The sequence below is a fragment of the Urocampus carinirostris genome, chromosome 1, assembly GCF_059441175.1.
Source record: "Urocampus carinirostris isolate Australia breed hairy pipefish chromosome 1, RoL_Ucar_1.0, whole genome shotgun sequence".
NCBI classification, from domain to species: Eukaryota; Metazoa; Chordata; class Actinopteri; order Syngnathiformes; family Syngnathidae; genus Urocampus; species Urocampus carinirostris.
In genome coordinates, this window is record NC_142349.1 from 49,271,652 (window position 1) to 49,298,306 (window position 26,655).

Sequence of the window (26,655 nt, forward strand, 5' to 3'; positions counted from 1 at the left end):
GCTCTATTTTTTATATACAATTTTGATATTTCAGTCTTCAATAACTTCTACTCTTGTACTGTAAATCAAATGTATAGAGCTGCTGCTTTGGTGTTGGGAAATATGAAGAACCAGAAGTTTAAAGGACATGTACAGAATTTGAAGCATTATTTTACTCGCTGCCGACATCTTCTGACTTGTGTAGCCTTAGCTTGTAGGTGATGCGCGTGCAAGTATGTGCATTGTTCTCAATACGCTACAACAAATTACTTTCAAAATCTTGGGGTTTGACTTGTTGATTGGACTCGATGCAGGCCTTTTCTTTCACCATTTTTATGCTACCGTAACAAATACAATGGTACGAGCATGACGACACTCTCCAGGACTCCTACAGCCATTCCTCCTACCTGATGTGTTGTGCAATGGGTGGCTTTGCTAAAAGACCAAAGCAGATAGTGGCAGTGGGAAATGTAACATAAGAGCTCTTTGAACTCAGTTGGACATTGTTAACAAATACTTGAGAGAAAATATTTAACTTCCCACTTGTTAAGACACCTCAAATGACGCACCCCACCTTCAAAGTTTTTGTAACAATTTGACCAAAAAGAATTTTGTCTAAGCCTTATTTTTACATTGCTAAACATCTTCCAAATGGCAGGTTATACCTCATCAAGTCACAATGGTCCCTCCTTACAAACCAGTGAGACATTTTATCAGATTGGATCTGTGTTACATTTTCCTGCCACATAATAATCAGTTATGCAGATCTGCAATTTTTCTATTTGTTGGAACTCACATTTTCACAAACCATCTTATGCTTGCTGGAAATTTTGTAAATAACTGCAATGTCACCCATTAACTGTAGTGACAATGAGAATGTCTGCTGGGAATTGTCTTCATGCGCAATTGTCAATGCCCCTCCTCGCCTGACCTCATGTAAGGACTGTTCATTTGCCAGGGGAAAAAAATCAGATTAAATTGCCAGTAAATCTGTGATTTATTTGTTCAGCTGTGCTTTTCACTATGGTAGCAGAAAACGTTGACATTGGATCTTTACTGTGCTTCTCTTGTTTACATTTTTTCGCTTCGACTCTTATCTTTTTTCAAGTTCAAAGTGATGAAACCAATGTATACCAATCTCTAAGCGATTGGAGCGGCAATTTCCAATCTTTAGCAGCAAATTGCCACCTTAGTTTTTAAAGTCATCTCTAATATTTAACCTTTACACAAGTACCAATTTTATAGCCAGTGACTGTAATGTGACACATACATTACAGGGAAAATTATCCTGCAAATAACCCACTGTTTAACAAAACCAAGCATGGTGCTTGAATTCTATCTCCATCAGAGAGAGGAACGCATTCTATTGTTTGCAAACTTTCCAGAGAAGTCAAAAAATGTTTGGAGCACCCAGTGACCTCATAGTTTGTTGGCACTCAAGATTTATCATCAACATTAAACTGGTGAGACGAGGAAAAAAAGACAACACTGTCTGAAATGCTTCAAAGGAACCTGATTCGACCTTTAGGGATGAAAGAAGCAGTTAACACGCTGTCGGACAGGTGTAAACAGGCAAGTTGAAAATGATTGTGTGACTTGGGAGCAAAATTACCAGAAGAACCAGAAAATCTTCAAGATTGAGAGACCCATTTTGTACAATTGGGACTGTTTTACTTTGTTTTCCCTGAAATGTACTCCCCTTATCTGCTTCAGATTGTTTTTCTTTTTGATGTTTTACTCCTGAGATGTCAAACTTAATTTGGCTTTGGGGGCAAATCAGAAAAAGAATGTCAACTCCACATTTTTAGCTTTGTTTTTTAGTATTATGCTTTATCATTCAGCCTACATTAGTAACCTAACCTACATATTATAATCACGGATGACAAGGGATCTTTCTGGACACATTCATTCACGAACAATGTTTGATATTGACTGTTTTATCTGGTTTATTTTAACAGTTGAGTGAATGCAGTTTTACAAAACCAACTCACCATGCTATACAAAGTCTACACTGCCCTCTAGCTACCTTTGGTTTGCATTTCCTTTAAAAAAAACAAGTCAAGTTGTGTTGATTTGTATAAGCCTTAATCACAAGGAGTCTCAAAGGGCTGCACAGTATATTGCAAACCACGGACTATCCCCTGATCTAAAACCCACGTGAAGGCAAGGAAAAACGCAAAAACCTTAACATAAGGAAATTGAAAAAAACTTTGAAAAGGGACCGCACATGAGGGAATCCCCCTTCCAGCATGACCAGGCTGCAATGGATGTTGCAATAACAAATGATATACAGATATTTTCTCCATGAAATGTAGGTCATTCATAAGCTTCAGAATACAACTGTGTTTTAAGCCTAGATTTAAGCAGTTCCACTGAGGTTGCACATCAAATTTCAGGGGGCAGAACATTTCACAACACCGGGACTCGAATGGAGAACGCTCTCGAACCTGCAGTCCTCTTCTTGGCTCTTGGGATCACTAGTAGACCAGCATTTTCAGAGCAAAGCCTCCGGATGGGAACATAGGGGAGATTAATTCTGATATGAGGGAGTGAGCCCATTTTTTATAATACCAACAGAACCTTAAAATCACATCTTGGGTGGAGCCCAATGCAGGTTTGCTCAAATCAGGGTAATGTGATCAAACTTTCTTGTCTTGGTTAAACTGAACCCCCCAGAACACCACAGGTAACGCCAAAGGGCTCAGATGTTATTTCATCATATTTAACGCAATGTGTCCTATCTGAGAGGAAGGATCTTGAGAGACCAATCCATTTTTCCAACCCGTCTAGTGAGATATTATGATCCGCAGTGTTAAACAATATGCCTTTTGATGTGAATGACCTAGAGACTCGCATCTTTTTTGGTATACTCATAGATGTATGAAGGGTCGGATTAAGTCATCCGACAGGCCGGCATGGGCAATTTACTTAAAATGCCTGTTCTACTCACTTTCGGCAGACCAGATTCCTTTTAACATGCTAAACTGAAATTAGAAAACGTTGACACAAGTCCAGTTTCTACGAGTAGAAGCCTGAAATTCCTGATTGCTAAGCAGTTGAATATTGAATTAAATTGGGACATAAACCTCTTAAGACCTTTAAAACTTAAGGAAAAATATTTCTTTTTCCAAATTCAGTATTGGTAATCACTTATCAATCATGAATGAATGCGCAGGCTCACGTAAATTTTGGTGAGAGTTTGGGAAAATGACTATATGAAAAGGTTATTTAAGTAAATAAAATTATTTTCAATTTTGTTAAGCAAACAATTTGGTGTAAATGAAAATCCTAAAAATTTCTGAATGCGACCAGATGGAAATATTTTAGCAAAAATTCTTATTAAGTAAGGTAGAATCGTACATGTTGACAGGTATGTTTTTGGTTATGTTATATTGCATCTGGAACTAAAAGTTTAAAATAATAGTAGTGATGTGCAAAAAATAAATAAATAAATAAATAAAAAAACTCTGGCATTTGCTCAAAAGCTACAATATGTCAGTAAAGGCTTACTAGAACATCAGAACTTCTTCATACCGATTGTAATCCAATTAATATGCAGGTGAGCACATTGTACAACAATATAGGTTTATGATTACTTCCACGTTTCTAAATTTGAAGGACAACCACAGTTTCTTGATCACAATGCGAAAGCTTTTGGAAATATTTATTAGATTTATTTTTCAAATTAAATTTGGAAGCTTTGCCTCAACTGTCATCCAGGAAATATAAATGAAAAATATATCAAATGGTTATAATTGTTCAGTGTTAAAGTTCTTTCTCCTTTAAAATCACCCTTTCTTGGTTTGCTTTTTCAAAATCATTGTGATGAGGTCCGAAATAGACTCAGATGCAGAGAAGTTGGAGGCAAGGGTGCTATACAAAGGATGGTTTATTGACAAAAAACAGGAACAAACAAACAAAAATAGACCAGCTCTTAAAACAACTTGCCAAGTGTCCAAACCAGAAACGAAAACCCAAACCTGACATGGTATCAAAAGACTAATGGAAGTAGCATGAAAATGACAATGACCTGACCAAGAATCAAGTCCATATATGAAGTGCTGGAACGATGATATAATGAATACTAATAATGCAATTAGTATGTGACATATTACTGTGCGGAGCATCTGCTTGAGTGAGGCATGTAGTTCTCCTGCCTCATGGCAGAGGGAGATAGTGAAACTGATGATTCTGATTTCACACACAGTTCACCCCCTAACTGTAGAAGTAGTGACAGTGTAAGCAAGCTAACAACAAACTAAGACATCCAGTGTTTATTTTCTCATTGGATGAACTTTTTCCCCTCCAGAATGGAGATTACCTATCTATTGATGTTTTCATTCCAAAGGAACAGCGCATAGAATAAAATTATAAGTTGGTTGGTTGGATCCTTCAACCACTAGAGTCAAAGAGGCACCATTTCCTGTGGTATATCTTGGGCAAGTACAGCCAGGAGGCACCCAACCCATCTTCAGGCCAAATTTATAAGTATACACAATAAAATGTAATCCTGAAATTGGGATTACCTAATCTGCAGTCCCTTCTCAAGGTTTCTTCATTTTCCTTATACTGAGATTTTAAATTTCCTTGCCCTCATTTAGATTTTAGATCAGGGAATAGTGCAAGAGTCTGTACATCTCATTGAGACTTCTTTTCTTGTGATTAAGGGCTATACAAATAAACTTGACTTGACTAGAGTTTATATAAACAGTTAATTTCTTGCTTTTTTTTTGCTCTAAATGATGTATAAAATGTCTGTTCATTTATTTGTAAGAATGACTGTCCCTCAACAGACACGAACCTCACCACAAGTCTCTGGTAACCACATCTATTTAAAAAATGTCAGTTGAGGAATTCAACTGTGTCTTTGATATCGTAACATAAACAGATGCTCGTTCCACGTAGTCAATCCCTGAGCTGGAAGTCGAAGCCTCCTGAGCGTTAACGAACATCGCGTAAAATTCCACTAAGGAATTTTGGGAGCATCCAGCTGTCTTCTGTGATCTTCCACAGTGATGTCATTGATTCAAACAAGTTCACATTCTCTCCTACTATTGTGCATTTTCAAATTGTTACCAAAATATGACCAAGACACATTAACCTAAGACTACTGTCCTACACCAAAGTCACGAATGCATTGTACAAGGGTCGAGATTCAGGGGGCTCTGGAGGGGGTGTCTGGTATTTGTTGCTTCCAAGAGCCACGTGCGCACGTGAGGCTTCTGGGAAGGGGTGATTGTTACTCAAAGTAAAAAATTGAAAAAAAGATTGAGAGCTCCGCCTCTGGTTGTTGAGTCTGCGGTGGCTCCCAAATCACCCCACTTGAAATCCCGCCTTCCTAACCGCAGGGCCCCCCAGCGCCGCATTGGTCCCACCCACCCGGTGGGCCACATTCAAATGGCTCTCGCATTGTTGCCAAACATTAAACTTATTCTTCAGACCACGCGACGGCATCACACCCGGGTCACTTCGCTATTTTGAAGTCTTAGATATTTTTTTATTTGAGTCTGTGAAAAATAAATTGGCTTCTGTGCCTTCTTCAAGTGTATGTGGAAGCCATGGAAGTGCTTTACATCCTCCTGTCACTTCTTATCTACTCCCAAGTCCAAACAAGTAAGTTATAGGAGATTGATTTTCCTTTATGTTATGATTGATTATGTTGAAGTTGTTTAACTATTTGGTGCCTTTGGGGTTAAATTGCTCACTGAGTACCGGATGCAAGATAGTAAGATGTGGGGGTGGTAACCTCGCCTTCCTGGAATATAGGTCAATTTTTTTCTTTTATGTGGAGGAAAAATTCAAAGCATCCCTTCATCTAAGGAAGTCATATAATCCCAATTTTTACATGTATTTTTATTTTTTCTCAGCTGTCGGCATAATAAAACGCAAATTATTCGCGGTCAATGTGGTTTACTCCAACATACCTGTCATACTCAGCCAACTGCTTTTCTTATTAATGATTGCAATTCAATAAACCTTACATACACAACACAGCACCTCCAGGGTGTTGCAAAAGTCTTTGGGCACATTTTGACATTGAATATTCTAAACTAATAAAGCCCCAGTGTCAGGACCAGAACGGAAACAGGAACCACTTGTGTGACGTTTACCACAAGTTTTATTGAAAGAGACGAGGAAGGGCTGCGCCCGCGATCCGGTGTTTGCTTGGCGCGGAGAGCAAGTCGCTCTCGTACTCGGATTGTGATCCGGACACGGATGTGGATCTTCCTTAGCGAGCGATGGCGGTGTCAGAGGTGAAAAACTGGTCGGTAGCCAGGACTGGGAGAGAAAGACGCGGTCGGGGTCGGAAACGAGTCGTAAGCTTGGACGGGAGAGCAGACGTGGTCGGGATCAAAACAGGTTTTAGCGGGAGACAAACAGGAGCAAAAACAGGACACGTGTGAGTCAGGGTCGAAATAGGCTTGCCTAGTATACACGGAGATTCGCAAACGGACTGACAACAGTGGATTGACAGGAATGAGTTCAAATGCTGACAGGGAGCTAATCAGAACCCGCGGTAGTTGGCGCCAAATGAGCGGGCACAGCTGAGTCACATCAGTAATCATGACACCCAGTGTGTATTATTTGACCACTAGATGGCACTGTGTTGTCTGGAGCATAGGGTGGGGTCTGAATTCCAGACAAACATGGCGGCGTGTGGATTCCAAGGTGTAAAAGAAATACAAATAATATTCAAAGCAATTTTTTTTTCCAGTACCGGATAAAATATTATTGTACCACTAGAAGTATTACGCACTGTCCCTTTAAAGGTAAATTGGGTAATATTTGAACCCCTATTTGGCACTTCATTGTCTAATCCCAACGAAAACCAGCCAAGTGAGCACAAGATGCTAGACAAACATGGGGGTGAATACTAAGTATGGTATCCACTATGTAAAAAAATATACAAAGTTCTATGAATACTTATAAAAAAATAACATTGCTATGATAGCTCATGTATTTTTGCCTTTTTTACGGAAGAAAGATTTTTGTACCACTGGGAGGCACTTAATATTACACACTCTCCATTTAAGGCAAGGCAGTTAAAATATTTGGATTTTTTTTTTGAGAGAGCCACACAATATATTCTAAGACAAATTTCAACAAAATGGAGACACCCACTCTCCAGACACAATGACATTTTATTTCACTGTGTGACAATTGATGATTTGATAATATCTATGAAATAATAGTGATAACAGAGCATGTGTCCCATAACAATATAATATACCGCTTAAATTTTGTCTTCCTTTTTTGTCCTAATTAATTGTTTCAAATCGAGAATACAAACTACGGAGACTCAAAGTCAAATCAAGTCAGGTTTATTGTATAGCCTTTCATCACAAAAGTCTCAAAGGGCTGCACAGACTACCATTCCATCCTTTCATCTGAAACCAACATGAAAGCAAGTACACTCTCAAAAAAAACTCAGCATATGGAAATGAAGGAGGGTAAGAAGGGCCCCCACAGAGATAACCAAACCACCCCATAGTTCTTCTCACTTTTATGCTCAGCCTTTCACAAGGTTTTTGTTTTTTGAGGGTATTCTTAGCAGAAAGATCACGGACATTTATTTTAGCTTCCTCTAGGTAAGCCACATGTTATGGAAAATAAATCCAAATTTCTTAACCTACCTACGAGTATTTCAAAAAAAATTTATGATAGTTCATGTGTTTTGCTTGTCGTTCAAATTAAAATTGTTTCTCGTGATGAATTATTTTTTTAACCACTGGGAGGTGCTAAATAATACACAATTTCTCTTTAATTGCTATAATTTAGTGTGAGAGGGTCCAGGATCAAAGTCTACTTATTCCTGATTGATATCAACCTAAAAACCCTATCAAAACCCCAGAATGACTTCAGAAATTGTTACGGTCTTTGTGGTAAGAAAAGCGTTTGATGTGAATTCGCACATTTGCTCTTATTGTGCTTTATGTTTCTATTTTATTCTATTGAGATTTTATTTGACACTAAATGGTTTCATAAGGCACTTTGAGTTGCAATTCTCTTCCTGAAAAGTGCTCTACAAATACATTTTGATGATTAATGTATCACTTGGATCCAACATGACACAACATGAAATTTGCAGTTTGTTTCTTTGTGCTAAATCTCCAAGACAACTCCCTCCCCCAGGACTCGCTTTCTTTTACCTTGAAATTGTGCTTATGAATGGAATTCCTCCAGCTCGCCCTTCAATAGCAAGACTGGTTCGGTTTTGGTCTGACTGGTTCCCACCCAAGTTGTGAAACGTGCTCAAACTGGCAGTTAAGTTCAACGCAGCCGAGTGCAGGCCGATTCATTTGACTTCCAAATTCTACTTGTGTTTATGACTTTACCAGAATAGTGTTGTAATAGTTTCTCGTAGATGATCGATGAAACAGCAAAAATGGCAGCACTCTTGCTCTACCAATATTAGTTTGGCCTCAGTCAACAAGTTTACAGAGAGTACATGTTGTGTTTTCAGGTCTGAACTCTAAACTCAGTGAATAAATAGGGTTAACTTCGAGCATTTTTAATCAGTACAGTAATACCTTGTTTTTCACGAAGGCTGTATTCCATCAAGAACGCATGATAGGCCAAATCAGTGAAGTTGAAACCTTGTTTCTTTACAATTGGCATGTTAGTGACCTTTCAATTAAACATCCATCCATCCATTATCTGTACCGCTTATCCTCAGTAGGGTAGCCCATCCCAGCCGTCTTCGGGCAGTGGGCAGGGGACACCCCGAACTGGTTGCCACCCAGTCGCAGTGCACACGAGGCAGACAACTCACTCGCTCATTCACACCAAGGGACAATTTTGGACCGGCCAATTAACCTGACATGCATGTTTTTGGAATGTGGGAGGAAACCAGAGTGCCTGGAAGAAAACCCACGCACGCACAGGGAGAACATGCAAATCCCACACAGGAAGGTTTGATCTCACTACCTCAGAACTGTGCTAACCATTGCGCCACCGTGCTGCCCCTCAATTAAACATACGTGACAAAATAGTGTATAGTTAGAAATGGTAAGTGTAGAATTTATTTAAATAATAAGTTTCTTCAAATTTGGGTTAAAATTATTCCTTAGATTTTCACTGGGAATCTGTTCCACAACAGACCGCATAACCAATTAAGTGAATTTGCACAAAGTAGGAATAATATATTGTATAAAAATCAGTAACCATTTAATTGAATAATTTATGTATTTATGTTACTAAGAATAAATGATTTATTTTTTATGAAACACAAAGTCATTTACCGGACAAAGAGCCATTGAGCATTTAATCTGTCACAGAAGCAAAGGACGTGATGTCTTCACCACAAATTTTGTTTTTCAACAAAAATATAAAAGCCACAAGTGATGCAATGTGATACTCAAAAGTGGTGTATGTAACTAAAAAATATTCTACTTGCTGACGCCATTTTCTGTCTGAAAACATCATTTCAGCTCCTCTCGTTGAGCGAGCAAGTATGTAAAATTCTCAGATGCGCTCAAATAAAGTAATCCTTTTTGGGAGTTTGGGTTGACATTTGAACTGTATTTGAAACACCCCTTTCCTTACTTTCACGATTTTCATCCCCGAATGAAAATAAAAGAGGACTCTAGCGGGATATATAACTCTGTCCCCCCCATGGCCTTCGCTTCCTTCCCTTTAGCGTAACGCGCTTTGTGGCCGGAACTATCTAGCTATCTACCCTGGTCGAATCCCTCGAGAGGGGTGACCGTCAGCAAGACAAAAACAAAGAAAATAAAAACGGTAAAAACTAGCAAAAAAAAACACAGAAAACTTTTTGGACTATGGCCAACCCAAATACCCAAACACCCAAACAAGTTAAGCACCTCGGCACCCAAGTCGGTCACGCTTTCGTCCCTCCAGATGAAACGGGAGACAAGAAAGCGGCCATGTTACTCGGGTCATGGTGACACAACACACTCTTCTGTTCAACAGCAGGGCCCGACAGCTTTCACTGGTTTACCCCTGCCGCATCATGCAGGTGCCCTGAACATCCCTTAGAACGCGTCCTAACATCCAACTATCCTTTTACAACACCTCTCCACTCATTCCTATCACCAACAAGAGCTCTAGCTTCCATTATATTAAGACCTCTTTCCTGCAGTGCACTCATATCACCATCCATCCACGCGAATGGCGGACTTCCTCTTGGTCTCCTTCCATTGACTTCTGCTCTGTAGATCCTCTTCAACATTCGCTCCTCATCCATCCTCTCCATGTGTCCAAACCAACCGAGTACTCTGCATCACGCAGCCCTCAATTCCATGACTACTCCAGTTCTGTCTCTCACAATTTCATTCCTCAATCTATCCAATCTTGTCACTCCTAACATACTCCTCAAACACTTCATCTCAAAAACATTTAATTTCCTTATCGTAGGATCACGGGGACTGGGGATCCTCTCCTCTCTATCACTACTCCCTAAGAGACAGCAAGACAGCAAGTGGCCGGAACAAGAATTATAAAAGCAATATAAAAGCACTTGGGCATTGTTAACACATACTTAATCGAGAAAATATTACATTTTAGATGTATTAAGTACACCCAAAAATACGGATCCCACCTTTAATATTTTGAGAACAAAAAAGTTTTTCTCAGTGATTTAGGATCTAATGTTAATAATGTCACATGCTGCTGCCTGTCCGGCAGACGCGCTTTACACCGAAAAAATACGGCCACCAGATAATGAAGGTTCTGTAACTGAGTCAGATCAGAAGTTGTCTTCTTCTACTAGTAACCATGGAAAAAAATCTTTTGCATGTGGAGGAGTAAATCCCTACCGCGAAAACGGCCCTGAGAGGGATGGGTGCCGCATGGCTGTACTTGCCCAAGATACACCACAGGAAGTAGTGCCCCTACAAACCTGTCGGTTAAGGGATCTATGAACCATGATAAAATGAAATACTAGCCTGGAGAGGGATGGAGGCTACCAAGCTGTACTTGCCCAAGAAACACCACAGGAATTGGTGCCTCTACAAACTTAGTGGTTAAGGGATCTATCTATCCAACCATTCATCAACTCACTGTACACTAAAATCGAAGAACATATATCTGAAGCTCAAGCATTTGTATCACAAAGAAAAGTACCGTACAAACATGATTTTGTTGTTGTTTCTTTTTTTAAACTAAAAATTACTGTACTGTCAGTTGATAGTAGCCGGGGAAAAACAGTGAAAAGTAAACCAAGCTATAGCGAGGGATTACTGTATTCATTTGTTTCACTTTGTTATTACTAAAGAAGAATTTTTGAAATACCAAAAAATGGCGTAGCTTTCAGGATAATATACCTCACGGTGAACTTTTCCACATAGGCGGCTACTTTTAAAGCCAGCAGATGTTTGACCTGTGATTTACAGTTCTCAAGGATATCGCAGAAGTAAATGGTCAAATTCTTTCAAGTCACGTTTCCATTCACTCAGGAACAAAATTGAACATGTGGGAAGATTTAACAAAATGATAAATGTGTTCATGTAATCTTTTGCATTGCACTAATGCTGTTTGACTGGTGGCGGCTTCTCAGTGAAGCTTTGACAAAAACAGGTGTCTCTTTAGGGTTTCACCCCCTTGAGGCTTTCAGTGCCTTTTCATACGTAGTATTTGCGATACATTGAACAGTTGGTTGTGTGCTTTCAGTTCAGTGGCTCCATTATAGATGGAGGTCAGTGGGGCAACCTATTTCTTCATTATGTGATTGGTTAAGCACAGACTACCTAATACTAAAGAACAGTAATTCTCCACAATTTTGAGTCAAGACACATTTTTTGGTTAAACAGATCCTAAGGCACATTGCAAGTAAAAAACCTGAAAAATAAAGATAAATTCATTGAAATTTGACACATAATTTATCATTTTTAACATTTAACGGAACACTGTAGGACAGCACGGCGGAACAGTGGTTAGCGCGTGTGCAGCACTTTTCTGAGGTTATGAGATCGAATCTCCTGTGTGGAGTTTGCATGTTCTCCCCATGCTTTCGCGGGTTTCCTTCGGGTGCTGCGGTTTCCTCTCACATTCCAAAAACTTGCATGTCAGGTTAATTGGTCGGTCCAAATAGTCCCTAGGTGTGAATTAGCGAGTGTATTGTCTGTCTCTGTGTGCCCTGTGATTGGCTGGCAACCTGTTCAGGGTGTCCCCTCCCCGAAGATAGCAGGGATGGGCTCCAGCACCCCTGCGACCCTACTGAGGATAAGCGGTGCAGATAATGGATGGATGGATGGAATACTGTAATATTTGACCACTAAATGTGTAGTGCAACCAAAAACAAGTGCTCATTTCTCTGCGCAGCCTTTCAGAGAGTTTTTGTTTTTTAGGGTGCCCGCAACAGAAAGATGGTGAAAAAATTATGTCAGCTCCCTCTATGTGAACCTCAAGTAAAATGTATAAACATTTCTTGACCTGATAATATTTAAGAATGCAACTCTAAACGATGGTTCAAGTATTTTTGCCAATTATTCAAATCAATATGTCATGATTACTGATGCGAGGCACCTGAGTCTGCTCTTTTGGCGCCAACTACCTCGGACACTGATTGGCTGCTTGTCCCTTTTCAAACCCCCGTCTTCCTGCCACCCGTTGTCAGTCCGTCTGCGAACCTCAGCTCCTGCTAGGCAAGCCTTTTCGACCCTGACTTTCTCCTGTCCTGATTCCTGTTTGATTCCCGGCTCCGGCCCCCTTTCTGAACTCGATTACGTTTTTGCTCCCCTGTCCCGGCCATCGATCTTCTTTTCCCCGCTCTCGACACCGCCTTCGCTCGCCACGGAAGTGCCACTTCCGCGTTCCGAGTGATCTGCTACCCATGACCGACGACCACCGGATCGTGGGTGCAAGCCTTTTCTTCCTTCTCAATAAAAATGAGAGAAATGAACGCAAGTGGGTCCTGTCTCCGTTTCTGGTCTCTGACACATTAGTGTGCTAAATTATGCACAATGTCCTTTTAAATCAACCAATATTGAAATAATACATTAAATACAAATATATGGAATAATTAACACTCTGTTATCTTATTTTGTCATTTCAAGTATAAGAAGAGTAAAACTTAAAATGAGCAAAAATATTGTTTTGGCAGTGTTATTATTCATATTAAAAAAATCTTTATTGTGCAGCGTGAGACAATATTAATTACGAAAATGATTTACTTGTGGTGTCTGCCGAAGAGATCATTTTGCACTGTGATAATGTAACACATAAGGAGAAATATCGTTTGATATGGCAGGCGGCAGATATTTTAGCTAACTAATTTTAAATCTTATTTTTTCTTACTTTTTTGGACATTTTCCTTCAGTACATTAAACAAGGTTTCATGGCGCCTTTGTGAGTCACAGCAAGTCACATTGATAGCCCCTAGTCACAAAAAAGGGCTGCACAACCCAATTATGAGATAGTAACAACCTCCTCTGATTGTGCATCCTACACGAGGGCAAGGAAAAACTCTCACTTGTTGAGAAATACTTCTGTGGAAAACCACATGCTTGCACCAAGATGCCATTCTTTTAATTTGGTGGTGTTCAAACAAGTATAAACATGAAAGACTCCAGGTTAGGATTGGTTAGGTGTTGTTTTAACCTCAACTATGCCACTCTGAAAGCTCGAGCTGCAAATGAGACCGCCTCAATTTTTGGGTGGCTGGCCTGGGACAGAAATCGATGCTTACCATTTCTTTTTTAATGCTTTGACAATGTATCCATTTATTATATCTATTGTATGTGATCCATTTCCAATGCAGGTTTGTGAAAACCAGGAAAACCACACTATATTTTTTCACAGGAATCATAAATTTGTTTTGGACAAATGAGCAGATTAGTCTATCTGTCTTCAGTAGGTGCACTATCAACATGTGGAAGCAAGCAGTTTCAATGTGGGAACAGGAGATGCATCACAATCAGATGGGTATGCGATGGAACAGATGACTGCGGGGATGGCACAGACGAACTTTCTGCGACCTGCTGTAAGTACCAAAGTACGTTTACAGCAGATCCCTTATTTCTTCATTGTGATGATTCTCAAAACCGGTTTTTGTTAGTGGCCAAAACATGTGGACCGAGAGACTTCAGTTGTGCTGACCACTTCCACCAGTGTATCCCGAACACTTGGCGCTGTGATGGGAAAGCAGACTGTGGGAATGGATCTGATGAAGAACTCTGTGGTAAGGTGTCCGCGTGCAGAATAAACCGACACGTTGTTTTCCTAGTAAAATGTAGGCTTGTAACACATGTTAGGATATGGCCTCCATCCCAAGAAAGGCTCTCCATACTGTACTTCTATTACAGTATGGAGAGCCATACTGTACTACTTCTTTGCAAGTTTGGGCCCGGTCCGTTTATTTCATAGGCCATTAACATTTTTAAAAGCTGAGAGCTGCATATTTGTTACGGATATGATCATGTAAGTGGACAGCAAAAGCTAGTAGTTTTTTGGGCCATGATATACAAGAAACACCTTGTTTAAATCAGTATCCTGTCACAATCACAGTGTGCTGGGGCATTTCGATGACGTGAATAGTTTTGGCCACAAGAGAACCGTGGTCCGCAAAAAAACAGAAGTCGCCTAATTACAACATGTTCTGTACTAAAATCTTGCAATGTTAGTTCAAATAACTCAAATAACTTTCTGTCTATTATCCTCTCGACATTGTCCTTTTTTGTCTCTCTGCTTCTCTCTCTGCCGCGCTAGATACTTAAGTTTGTACTGCTGCAATAGTTTATGGCCCGATTTTCAATGTGTCATTGTGATGGATGATCGTAAAATGTCATCCGTACGCTCATAAAAAAATCGATCAATGATGGCAAATTGTCAGTTAATGTCACCTCTGCAGACCCAGAAATACAAAAGTTGCAAATGTTTATACAGTCTTGTTTTACTCAGACTTTGTTACTAAAGATCGGCTTTAATTTGTCATCATAAATGACCTCTTCTCCTCCTGAGTCCTCACAAATAAAATGTTACGTTTCGGGTTTGCTTTGGACTCATACTGCAAATAGAGTTCGTTGGCTGGGCTTGGGCTCCACTGGGTTTTTATACCCTTGTGCCTGAGTTGGGCTGGATTTTTCATCCCCGATCTTACCTCTGCTCTCAGGCACCGTGTTGGTGAACCCAAGTCCCTTTGGACCCTTCTCACAAATCCGGTTTCCTTCCTTTGTCTCTTCTACCAGAACCCAAAAACTGCTCAGACACTGAATTCCGCTGTACAAATGGCCAGTGCGTGTCCACCTCATTCGTGTGCGACGAAGAACCCGACTGCAATGATGGCAGTGATGAGGCCTCTTGCCCGCCCCATACGTGCAGTGGCGTTTCGTTTCAGTGCAACAACAGCGTTTGCATCCCTCAACTGTGGGCCTGCGATGGCGACGTCGACTGTGCCGACGGCTCGGACGAGTGGGTAGAGAACTGCGGAACGACTGCGCCCGCCTCTTCTACGGCTCACCGCTGCTCCTCGCTGGAATTCCACTGCGGTAGCGGCGAGTGCATTCACGGAAACTGGAGATGTGACGGCAGCGCTGACTGCCTGGATCGTTCCGACGAAGCAGATTGTGGTATGGGCAATTATTTGTAGCTTTTTTGACATTGTATAAATCAGTGGTTCTTCAACTGGATTTGATCAAACTCTAGGACCGGGGAAAGGAACAAATGGCTCAGAGATAAAATGAGGGCCATATAAATCCTATTTGTGACTTATCAAAAGCAAAGACGAAATAACACAGATTAAGAATTGTTGGTTCCGAAATATATCGGGCAAAGTTTAACTACAGTTTACACTCACGGAGTTAGGCCAAAAGACCTCGTTTTGGCTGTACGTCTCTAAAGAATCCTTTATATGGAAGTTTATCAAACAATAAAATTTCACTGTTGAGACACCTTATGATGAAAACCTACAGAATTGTAGAAACTGTAAACACTCGAAAACGCCATTCAAGCACCCATAGCCCAGAGCAATTTCATTGGGTGACAGGTAGTGGTGGGTGAATCTGTGCACATCGTGCGCGCTCCCCTAAACAGATCTGTATCTTTTTCGTTTGCAGTATTTTGTGACATTTTTACAAAAAAACTCCTTGTTTTGAAACCATTACTTACGACAAAAATGATGGACAAAATGAGCCTCTACTAACTTAAGTAACTGCGGGAGGGAGACAAATTTTAAGTGGTACGTTTGTTGATATGAGACACAGGCTCTGGCATTATTATTATTATTTTAACAAATCATCAAACATCACGCTGAATAATGAGCTTTCGTCTGGAGAGCAGGTTTGGTGGTTTTGTTGAATTTTGTCTTAAAATATCTGGTGTGGCTTTAAAAATTCAAAATATTTTGCCTCATGCCTCTTTGAGTCAAAAAGGTTACCGACCCCTGCCCTAGGAGTAAGGTGAGTCAGTCTCAGGGGTATGGTGGAGTATTTGTGGTGGATGTCAGGCGCACTCACTCATTATGTCAATACGCAATAGCATGGCCCGCTTGGCCATTACTGGCTGCAGATGATCACGTGACATTTCTTGGCCAATCAGTGCTGTGTGGAGTTCAGCGCGCCTAGGTCTAACGTGCGAATGTCATTGTGTAATTACTATCTTCATATTTCAATCCATACTGTGACGAGCAATAGAAACAGAAGTGGTTGGACAAATATGTACATTATGGATTCTGATGTCATCACATAGTGGGATGTGATGCAGCTTCCTATTTCCATGATTTGCAGCGCCAAGTTGGGCAACTCTGGCCTCGCACCGGCAAAACAAACTTTGAGAAGCTGCTTTGAGATATGGAATATAAGAACACAATGCTTGCTGAAGCGAAAGGAGACAGATTTATTGATAAGGCCACTCTGCCTGATCCTGGATTTCTACCAAATAAAAAAAAGTTCCTCACAGCGTCATATGAAGTCATTCATGGTTTACCGATCCCTTAACTGCCTGGGTTGTCGGGGGACCGTTGAGGAAGCAACTCTGGACCGCTTTTGCCACTGCTGATGGTTGCTGGCCTGTTTTAGGGTCATGGCAAAGTTGGCACCGGCCCATTCCTTGATGTTGTCGGTACAGTTATTTTTCTGTCTTCCTCTGCTCCTGCCTCCTTGGACTGTTCCCAGGAGAATGATCTTGGCCATTTTTGATGAACTTGTGACGTGACCATACCACTGCAGGTTTATCTGTGCACAGTTCACACCACTTCTTCATAGGGACAGTTGTACACTCTGGTCGTGCAAAAGCAGAGAAAGCTTCAAACCACTTGTAAATCTAGCTCTGGTAAAGATGGCAAATCTTATACTCAGAAGGAGCGGCAAAGGCAATTTATCCCAAAATTGCTATTTGAAAATACACCAGCAACAAAAGAGAGGACTCTGGTCTTGGCTCAAGTAGTCACAGACCTGAGAGAAAAAATATATGTTTTTATTTGGAAAAAAAATTGATTTTATTTTACACAAAAGTAGAGTTGGCTGAATGCGCATATAAACTGATGGGGTTCAGTAGCTTCAACAGGGTTAAGAATCACTGATATAAATGGAAAACCTGGAACATCAACCAACTTTGACTAATTACCTCCCTCAAGTGCAACCAACTTGCCGTCCTGATGAGTTTCAATGTGATGACGGCACCTGCATCCACGGAAGCCACCAATGCAACCATCGCTATGACTGCAGGGACATGAGTGACGAGAGAGGCTGTGTCAATGGTATGATGCTATCCTTATCATGATCTCCTTGCAGCCACTCCAAAAAAATCTATCGCTAATGTCTTTCTTTTTTTACGTACAGCAACTGAATGTGATGGCCTGACCAGATTCAAGTGTCGCAGCGGAGAGTGTATAAGCATAGAGAAAGTCTGTAACAAGCACCGTGATTGCAGGGATTGGTCAGATGAGCCAGTGAGGGAATGTGGTGAGTGCTCTAACCCCCAATTTTAACCATCACAATAAAAATCACTTTTAGAATGTTTCACGACGAACAAAAATGCATTCTTTGGATGCATGTTGTTTATTTTCAAAACGGCTCATTTGCACCCGAAACAATGACCACGAATTGAACTTAGTTCAAATGACAACATCACCTTTTATTATTGCAATATAGCCGATACAATAGCCTTAGAGGGCAGAAGCATGCTGATTTGGACTGGCTAGTTACAGTTTGAAAAATAATGGAATGGGTAATATGCTGAAATATCACATTGAGATTTATTATAAACATTAAAAAAAACAAAGTTGAGCATTTCTGACTCTTTTCCTAGGCAAACATAAACAAAATAAAATGGTAAATATGGATGTACATCGTAGATGTTACCAATATAAAGGAATAACTAGTTATAATATTCATTATCCCTTGCTGCTGTCCTCTTTTGGAAGTTTATGTATCAAATTAAAAAAACAGATTTTACTTGTTAATGAGCATCCAACTGGGCTTCATTTTCTGATATTTAACATTTTCACACACTAACACAGCCGTAAACACCTCGTATTAATTAGAATTATAAGGATACACATTTATCAGCAATGTCTTGTTTTATTTTCTCTTCTCCTTTTTTGTTTCAGTTTTCTTCCTGTCAATTTATTACATTTTTTTACGCATGAAACACTCACAGTTAAAGATGGCCAGTTTTAATTTTTTATTCCTCTCGGGTCCCTTACTGGCAACGGTGACAAAAAAATTTACTGGGTTGCCTCTGATTCTGTTGACTATTTATACCCAGAAATAAGATGGTATTAAAGCTTTTTATGTCTTCAGGCTTCAATGAATGTCTCTTCAACAATGGTGGATGCTCTCACATCTGCAATAACCTTAAAATTGGTTTTGAGTGTCTTTGTCCAACTGGATATAAACTTTCCAACAAAAATCAATGTGAAGGTAAAAAGAAAACCTCACACCACTGGTGTATATGATCTCCTATCTTCAAGAAAATAAGGTAACGCTTTCTTCATTGTTTCATCAGATATTAATGAGTGCCTCAACCCAGACACCTGCAGCCAGATCTGCATTAACCAGAATGGCAGCTACAAATGCGAGTGTGAAGAAGGTTATCAAGTTGACCCGTCGACCAAAGAATGCAAAGCCATTGGTAAAACAGAAAAAAACAATCTCCATCTTTTTGACCAGACGTTTAATCTGCAATGTATAACTCAAGAAACCACAATAACCTGACAGGTACAATCGCCTACCTTTTCTTCACCAATCGCCACGAGGTCCGAAAAATGACCTTAGACAAAAGTGAGTACGCTCAGGTCATTCCTCGTCTAAAGAACGTTGTGGCTCTCGACATGAACATGGCCACAAAAGAAATCTACTGGTCAGATATCTCCCAAAAGAAAATTTACAGGTAAGGGTGATTTTGTCTTGTTATTCTTTCTCCATTCGAACCAGTGGGGTGGGTGTAAGGTTTAACCCTTACCTTACCTCTGTTTCCATGAAAAAAAAAATGACTTTGTTTTTAGAGCACAAATGGATTCAGCCGAAGACTCTGCCCACCACACTGTAATGGTGTCTAATGAAATTGATGCGCCTGAGGGAATTGCCTTCGACTGGATCCATCGCAACCTGTATTGGACAGACAGCATTCGCGGCACCATCTCTGTCGTAACTTCTGATGGCGGTCGTCGCAAGACTCTCTTCTCCCAAGGCTTATCCAAGCCCCGGGCAATCGTCGTTGACCCTTACAGCAAGTAAGCTACTTGCCCAAACCAACATATCACTGTTGTGATTGAATTAATTAATTAATTTATTCGTCTAACCAGCTTTGCTTACTGGACTGACTGGGGAAATCCAGCTAAAATCGAAAAGGGCGGCCTTAATGGTGGCGATCGCATCCCTCTGGTTACTGAAAACATTGTGTGGCCCAATGGAATAACACTCGGTACGTTCAGCCTTTAAATTTCCCTTTATCTATTTAAAGCACGATAAAGACAGACTGACCTGTTTCTCTTCTCGGACATTCCCCAGACCTGTTGAACCAGCGGCTCTACTGGGTTGACTCAAAGTTGCACTGCTTGTCTAGTATTGATATGCAGGGTGGTGGGCGACACACCCTCATTATGGATGAACACAAACTCAGCCACCCTTTGGGACTCGCCGTGTTTGAGGTACAGCTAGATAAAGACTAATTATTGAAAAACAATTGTTGAATCTGTCTATATCTTATCCATATCTTCTTCCATGTACATTGAAGGAAAGAGTGTTCTGGACAGACATTAGCAACAGTGCCATCCTCAGTGCTAATCGATTGACTGGCGAGGACATCATTCCAGTGGCTGAGCATCTAACATCTCCAGATGACATTATTTTGTTCCACAATGTTAAGCAGCCTTCTGGTAGGAAAACTGCTGACATTACAGTATATTATGACCACATTTCAAAAATAATATTTCTTATCTTAAAGGCAGAACTGTTTGCTGATAATAATATATATATATATATATATATATATATATATATATATATATATATATATTTTTTTTTTTTTTCCTAATAATTGTCTATATTTATAGTAGAGGTTAGATCAGGCCTAGAAAATCCAACCCGACCTGAGCCAGGCCTGCAGGTATTAAAGCCTGACCGGACCTAGCCCATAGAAAACCCAAGGGGGACTGAATCCATCGTGCTGATCCTACACTGCGTGACACAAAGAAGAAGAAAAAAAGAACAATGACAGTTGAAAGATTAAAAAAATAAGGTATTGAGAGAGAAGCCAGGCCCGAACCCGAACATAACGTTACCATTTCAGGAATTTAGGGTTGGGCTCTGGGACAGGCTCGGGTTTGAAATTTTACCTCTAATTTAGAAGATCAACAAGGAATATTTTATACAATCTTCTACATAAGATGTTTTCCAAGAATCACGATGAAATATCTTTGAAAAAATATACTTTAAATTAGCAAAATATCTGCCAACAGGGCCGGAATACATTTTCTTTTTTTACTGTGTGTTAAGTCATCTGCATTTAGTAGACATATATATTAAACCCCTTAAACGGGTCAAAGTTTTTTCAAAAATATGCGCAATGACAAGCTTTATTATTCTTATTCAAAACACATTAACAGCAAAAAAGAATCTTACCACAATTGCAGAAAATGTATTTATTTTTCTAACTAAGTATTTCTAATTAAATGGCATATCAAGTTATTTCTTGTAGAATCACAACATGTATATCAGTAAAAAATATTATCTGATTAGTAAAATGATTTCAAATATTTGAAGATTTTATTTTAATTATTTTATTAAAGGGACAGTGTGTATTATTTGACCACTATTTGTCGTTGTATAATGTCGGGCAACTGAAAATGAGTGCTAAAAAGTACAAAAAAATAATTCAAACTACGGAGATCAAAGTGACCAAAATGCACTATTTTACTTCTCATATTTTTCCCCGGAAATTTTTATTTTTTTGGGTACCCGTAGAAGAAGGATGGAGGACAATTATGTCAGCTTCCTTTAGGTGGGGCTATCATGTATAGAAAATGCTAATTTCTCGACCTTGGAGTAGTTTGAAAATGCAATTCCATATGATGGTTGGTGTATTTTTGCTTACGATTTATCCCTCTCCAGGCCAACAAATGTTTCCACCTGAGATAAAATATCATTATATCTAAAATAAGCATTTTTTATCTGCAGTCAATGTCATTTTCATATCACAATACTTTTTCAGGGAGAGATTGGTGTCAGGTGTCCAATGGTGGCTGTGAATTCATGTGCCTTGGAGCACCACAAGTGGGCAGGCACTCCCCAAGATATACTTGTGTCTGTCCTGATAACATGATGCTAGCAAGTGATATGAGGAGATGTGTACCAGGTTTGTTTTACCCAAGATCCGACATAAGTATAACTTGCATTTGATTATGAACTATCACTCACTCTGACTCTTTTCTTGTTTATTATATTCAAATAGTTGTGTCAACACCTGAAGCTCCAATGCATCCTGAAAATCCAACCACCCACCTACCTGTACTGGCCACGATCCCACCCGAATCCCATACCTCTATTTCTCCCATTACAAGCACAAGACTGGTAGTCAAGCCAGTACCAAGCACCAATGGGCCTCTGGTTAGAAGCACCACCCCTGAACATAGAAAGAATTACCCACAGCCAGCAACACACAATGGCCCTGAGACCACTATACAAACTCCAGTCACCTCTCAAGGGAAAAGCCAAATTGGTAAAAGCTGTTTATAAAAATAATTTATGGACATACTGTAATGTACAGCAGTGTTTTTCAACTGGTAGTCCGGGACCCAAAAGCGAGTAGCGGGGCTTTGCCCTGGCAAAAAAGTTATAAGAGCAAGAAGAAAAATAGGGTCGATTACGCTGCGGCGATAATGCCCTGCTTGATCCCTTTTTCCTACTGACTCAATCGATGCTGTCCCTGTAATGTTTGAGGGACATTAAATCTCCTTTAATTGTGATTTAATTTGTTTTATTTCCTTTTGTTCCCATTATAATCGTTCCCAAGAAAGTTTCTGATAAGGGGAAGGGAAATTGGAAAATGGTAACAACACGGATCGAGTCGATGAAGAGAATGATTGTAAAATATGAAAATGGAGTAAGAGTGTCTGCCATTAAAGCGCTGCTGGAATGTACAGTAAATGGTTAAAGTTATATTTTTCGCTTTTTACTAGTATATTAATCTTTATTATCTTTATGATTGATACTTATCTATGTTTAGGTACACAATTTGTCAATATATTGGGTTTAAATTTATTTTAGTATGTGTATATTTTAAAGTAGATATAAATGGTTGTATGAGCTCCAATACAATACTTTGCTGGTCATTTTGTTTTATTGTTTTTTTGTTTTTGTTTTTTTACAAAATGTTGAATATATTTTACTACCTCTGCTTTAAACAGCACAATATTTGTATTTGATACATTTTGGAATTTGAATTTTTTTCTTGATTTGGGTTGTAGCTTGTCGTTAGTGTGGAATGGTGGGTCCTGAAATAGTTGAAAACCACTGATGTACAGTGTGAATATGCCCTCAGACTTCTAGGAGCACATATGGTGTGCCCAACCGATAAAGAAATTAAACAAAGGGACAGCCAAACACCACACAGACTATTTATAGGTTACAATAACTGGACATGCTAATTGATCTTACAGAATATGAATCTTTGTTCCAAAAGGGATTGGTTTCTGAATAAATGCCTTTCTTTTTCAGACATTCACCATGAGTTTTCTGGAGTGCTACCTACGACAGCCCCCAACACCCCCGTTGCATTGTACATTGTCTTACCTCTGGGTGAGCAACTTTGTACATGAAAATCAACATAGATACGCTACCCTAGTCTATTGATCGCACCAAAATTGACTCTTTTTCTCTCCTTGTAGCGATCATTTGTATGCTAGCCTTTGCTGGTGTACTGGTGTGGAGGAACTACAAGCTAAAGAACACCAACACAATCCACTTTGACAACCCTGTTTATCAAAAGACCACCGAGGACCAGGTTCATATTTGGAGGAACAACAGCTCTGATGGTTATTCCTACCCAAAGGTAAGTCTACATGACTATTTAAACAACTTCCTTTAATATAAAACCTTTGATACTGGTAAAAGGGTTAGTATTGCTCAGATTTTATATAACAAAATATACTATTAGTATAAGTTTACTTGTATTTATCTCTGAACTTGTGAGTAAACGCCAGATATACTACAGTGTACTTGTGTGAAGTTTAAAATATGTGTTATTTCAGAAGTATAATTAAGGTATACTTCCGCCATTCTGCTATAAAAAGGTACACTTTTGGAATACTTGAACAATCTACTTTTTTACAAGATGCAAAGCTGACAGTGAGTTTTATGCTGCACTTTTCCTCCCGCTGTGTTTGACCCGAGTTTTTTTTTTTGAAAGAGGTGCTTCCATATAGGGTCAGCACTAGCAATACATGGCTGATGTGTCAATTATTGTATTAGACCACAGTCTCCATATTTGTGCATTAGCAAGAACACTTAGTTTCTTGATTTGATATTTGCTGACTGGTACTCCAAGACCTCCAAGTAAAAAATGTATAGGTAGTGTCTTGTTCTTTTGTTGAAATTGAGTTTGATTATGTTTTTTTATTATTATGTGTTCAGAAACAGTTCGTGAGACTGGATGAAGAGGCTGACAATCCAACATTCACTGAAAACTAGCAAAATGGCCTTTAGAATGAACCTCAAAGGCAATACCAGTCTACATACATACTTACAGAGCAACAAAACATCAAGGAATTTCAGGTTTATGCATTTTGGACCTTTTTTTTTTTTTTACTATAGAGCAGGGGTGGACAAACTTTTTAGTGATGGCCTGCATTAGATTCAAAAGTCTTGCAGAAAGGCCAGGCCAAAAGAAAAAAAAATGACTGATAGATATATTTTTGCATATGCTGATTGGCTGATTGGGAGTTTATAAAAAGGTACTTTGGCAATACATGACGGAAAAAGATAACGTAGGCATATCCAATTTTTATTCTTTACATTTACATGCACAACTTATATTTCATTGTATATTTGTATTTCTTGTCTATTTTTTATTTTCAATCAACAAAAATCACATCACAAAATGAACAAATCACGTGAAAAAGGGATGACATGTTGAAGTCAAAGGCTTATGAGACCTCTCCCTCATCATGGACCATTTGGTTTTAAAACACTCAAAAGATTTAAATAAAAGTATTCATTTATAAATAATAACTTTATCCAAAAGTAAATGAAGCAGAAAAATACATCAATGCCTTTTCTAAGCAATACATTTAATTATCTGCTTTGAAAAACTGAACATTCAATTGCGCTCAGAATTTTTTTTATTGCATGAATTTGAGAAATATCTTAAATATATCAATAAAATTATTGAATGAGTAAAAATAGCAAGTACTGAAAAATGCAGTCAGATTTACAAATGTTGGCCATGAAACGGAATGAAAATATAACTTCATGGGGCGTACGAAGTTGCACGAGTGATAACAGTGCCACCCAAACCTCAATAAATTTTTTCTTAGTAGTACTTTTTTAGTATTTATCTATTAATAATATTGTTATATCATTTCCATTTCCGTTTGGCGGGCTGCAAAAAACAACACAGTTTGTCCACAGTCTTTGTGGTTGGTTGGCTCACTTAAACACATGGATCATGGAGGCCCCATTTCCTGTGACATGTCTTGGACAAATAAAGCCTGATAGTGCCCATACCTCTCCAGGCTAATGTAAGCTTCCACCCAGTCTTGAACCGGGAAACTTTAATGTGCCAGGCGGATGTGCTGGCCGCTGCATGACGGTCTGACCTTGTCCGCTAACGCTCTCACAGAACTCAAAAGATTTTTGAAAAGAAATACAAAGTCATAAATAATATTTGATTGGAAAATATTTGTCTGGCAAAAAAAACAACAGCAACACACTTTGGTTTAAAAGTAAAAAACAGACACTATCAGTATAGCATGGCTAAATGAACTTTAAATGTAAATGTATTCTCCTCAAACCTAAAAGTTCAATTTTATATTTGATACAGTCAAAAGTGTCAGATATTTACAAATACTGCCCAAAAAATGCAGATATCAGATAGAAATTCAAGAGATGAAGTGTGTGTGCTATGTGAAAATCGCAAGGTATCTTTTATTAGCTTAAGTGAAATACTAATTTATTCAAATTTTGCGCTTTAAGATCAAATTAATGCTTACAACGTTTAAAAAACGTTTTTAAGCAAATAGTTTATGGCTTTAAAGTGGACTGCTCCACTATGTATGAACTGGATACCCATTGTCAAAATATTTGGCCTTTTTCTCCTCTTGTAAGCAATCTTTTATTTTTCCCTCATGTTGATGGTGGAGCATGGAAGACATTTGTGAGATTGCACGTCTGAACGACTTGGACTCAAACATTTTGAGTATTATTCAAATGTGAAATTAATATAGCAACAATCACCTCAGAACTGCATGACACTAGTCATATTAGACGGGTCAGATCCTTAAGTAAAGCTGCACACTGATTTGTGCCTTGAATAATGCAGCACATACTAAACCTTTCTTGACCAAAGCTTAACATTTATCAAAGCTTCGGATCCACACTTGGAGATAGGAGAGCAGCTTGACGTCAGGACATTTCACTTTCTGCTTATGTTTCAGATCTTATGCTGCCAGCCACACGGTTCTCATTCTTTCTGATATTTTTATTAGAAAGACTCGCTTAAATCTCTGCTTATGTGCTAACAGGACGAATGCATTCCTCAGGATAGCCGAGATGCAATCACGTGTGCGACCAGTGTGGCCAAGCCTAATGCGCTGTGATATTACACGTGTATATTTATAGCCTCTCAGGAGGAAAACTTATCGCAGCATTCCTGATGGAAGAAAAACGTGTGTCTCATTGCACTCTTTCGGAGCTACTGTTCTTGAAATGTGAGTGAACAGTGATTCTTATTATTGCTCAAAGGTCCACGTTGTTGTTATTTTACTGCAGGAGATTTGTAGAAAATATTTGTCTGTATGCAGTCACTTGTTCCACAGAGATGCAGTTGAGATGTTCAATGTTTAGCTAGAAGGTAGAGAAACTCATGATATTGGTCAAGATGCACAAAATATGGAGTCCATTTTAAATTTGACCACTCGTAATGCGGTTGACATGTGTGTGTAAATAGGGTGTAATATATGTAAATATTTGTTCTGTTTTTAGTTAATGAAATTTGTTGCTGCAACTTTTGCTGTAATTTTCATGTTGTACTGTAATTAAATAAAGACCTCTATTTATTACA

The 26,655-nt window shown here is 39.1% G+C and overlaps 1 protein-coding gene across 2 annotated transcripts; it reads left to right on the plus strand.

Annotated features, from left to right (window-relative positions):
- The first annotated feature begins 5,367 nt into the window (after positions 1–5,367).
- ldlra (low density lipoprotein receptor a) lies at positions 5,368–26,655 on the plus strand. 2 transcript variants are annotated; one of them, XM_088343290.1, is made up of 18 exons: positions 5,368–5,592; positions 13,793–13,921; positions 13,997–14,119; positions 15,126–15,506; positions 17,510–17,632; positions 17,715–17,837; positions 18,678–18,797; positions 18,883–19,008; positions 19,095–19,266; positions 19,382–19,609; positions 19,682–19,800; positions 19,887–20,026; positions 20,113–20,254; positions 21,589–21,732; positions 21,829–22,095; positions 23,094–23,174; positions 23,264–23,427; positions 24,009–26,655. In XM_088343290.1, exons 1-18 carry the CDS (start codon positions 5,538–5,540, stop codon positions 24,063–24,065), a joined length of 2,694 nt encoding a protein of 897 aa, XP_088199416.1. In that variant the 5' UTR covers positions 5,368–5,537; the 3' UTR covers positions 24,066–26,655. The 2 variants fall into 2 exon arrangements, with proteins under 2 accessions (XP_088199416.1, XP_088199424.1); XM_088343298.1 differs by having other exon boundaries at positions 13,796–13,921.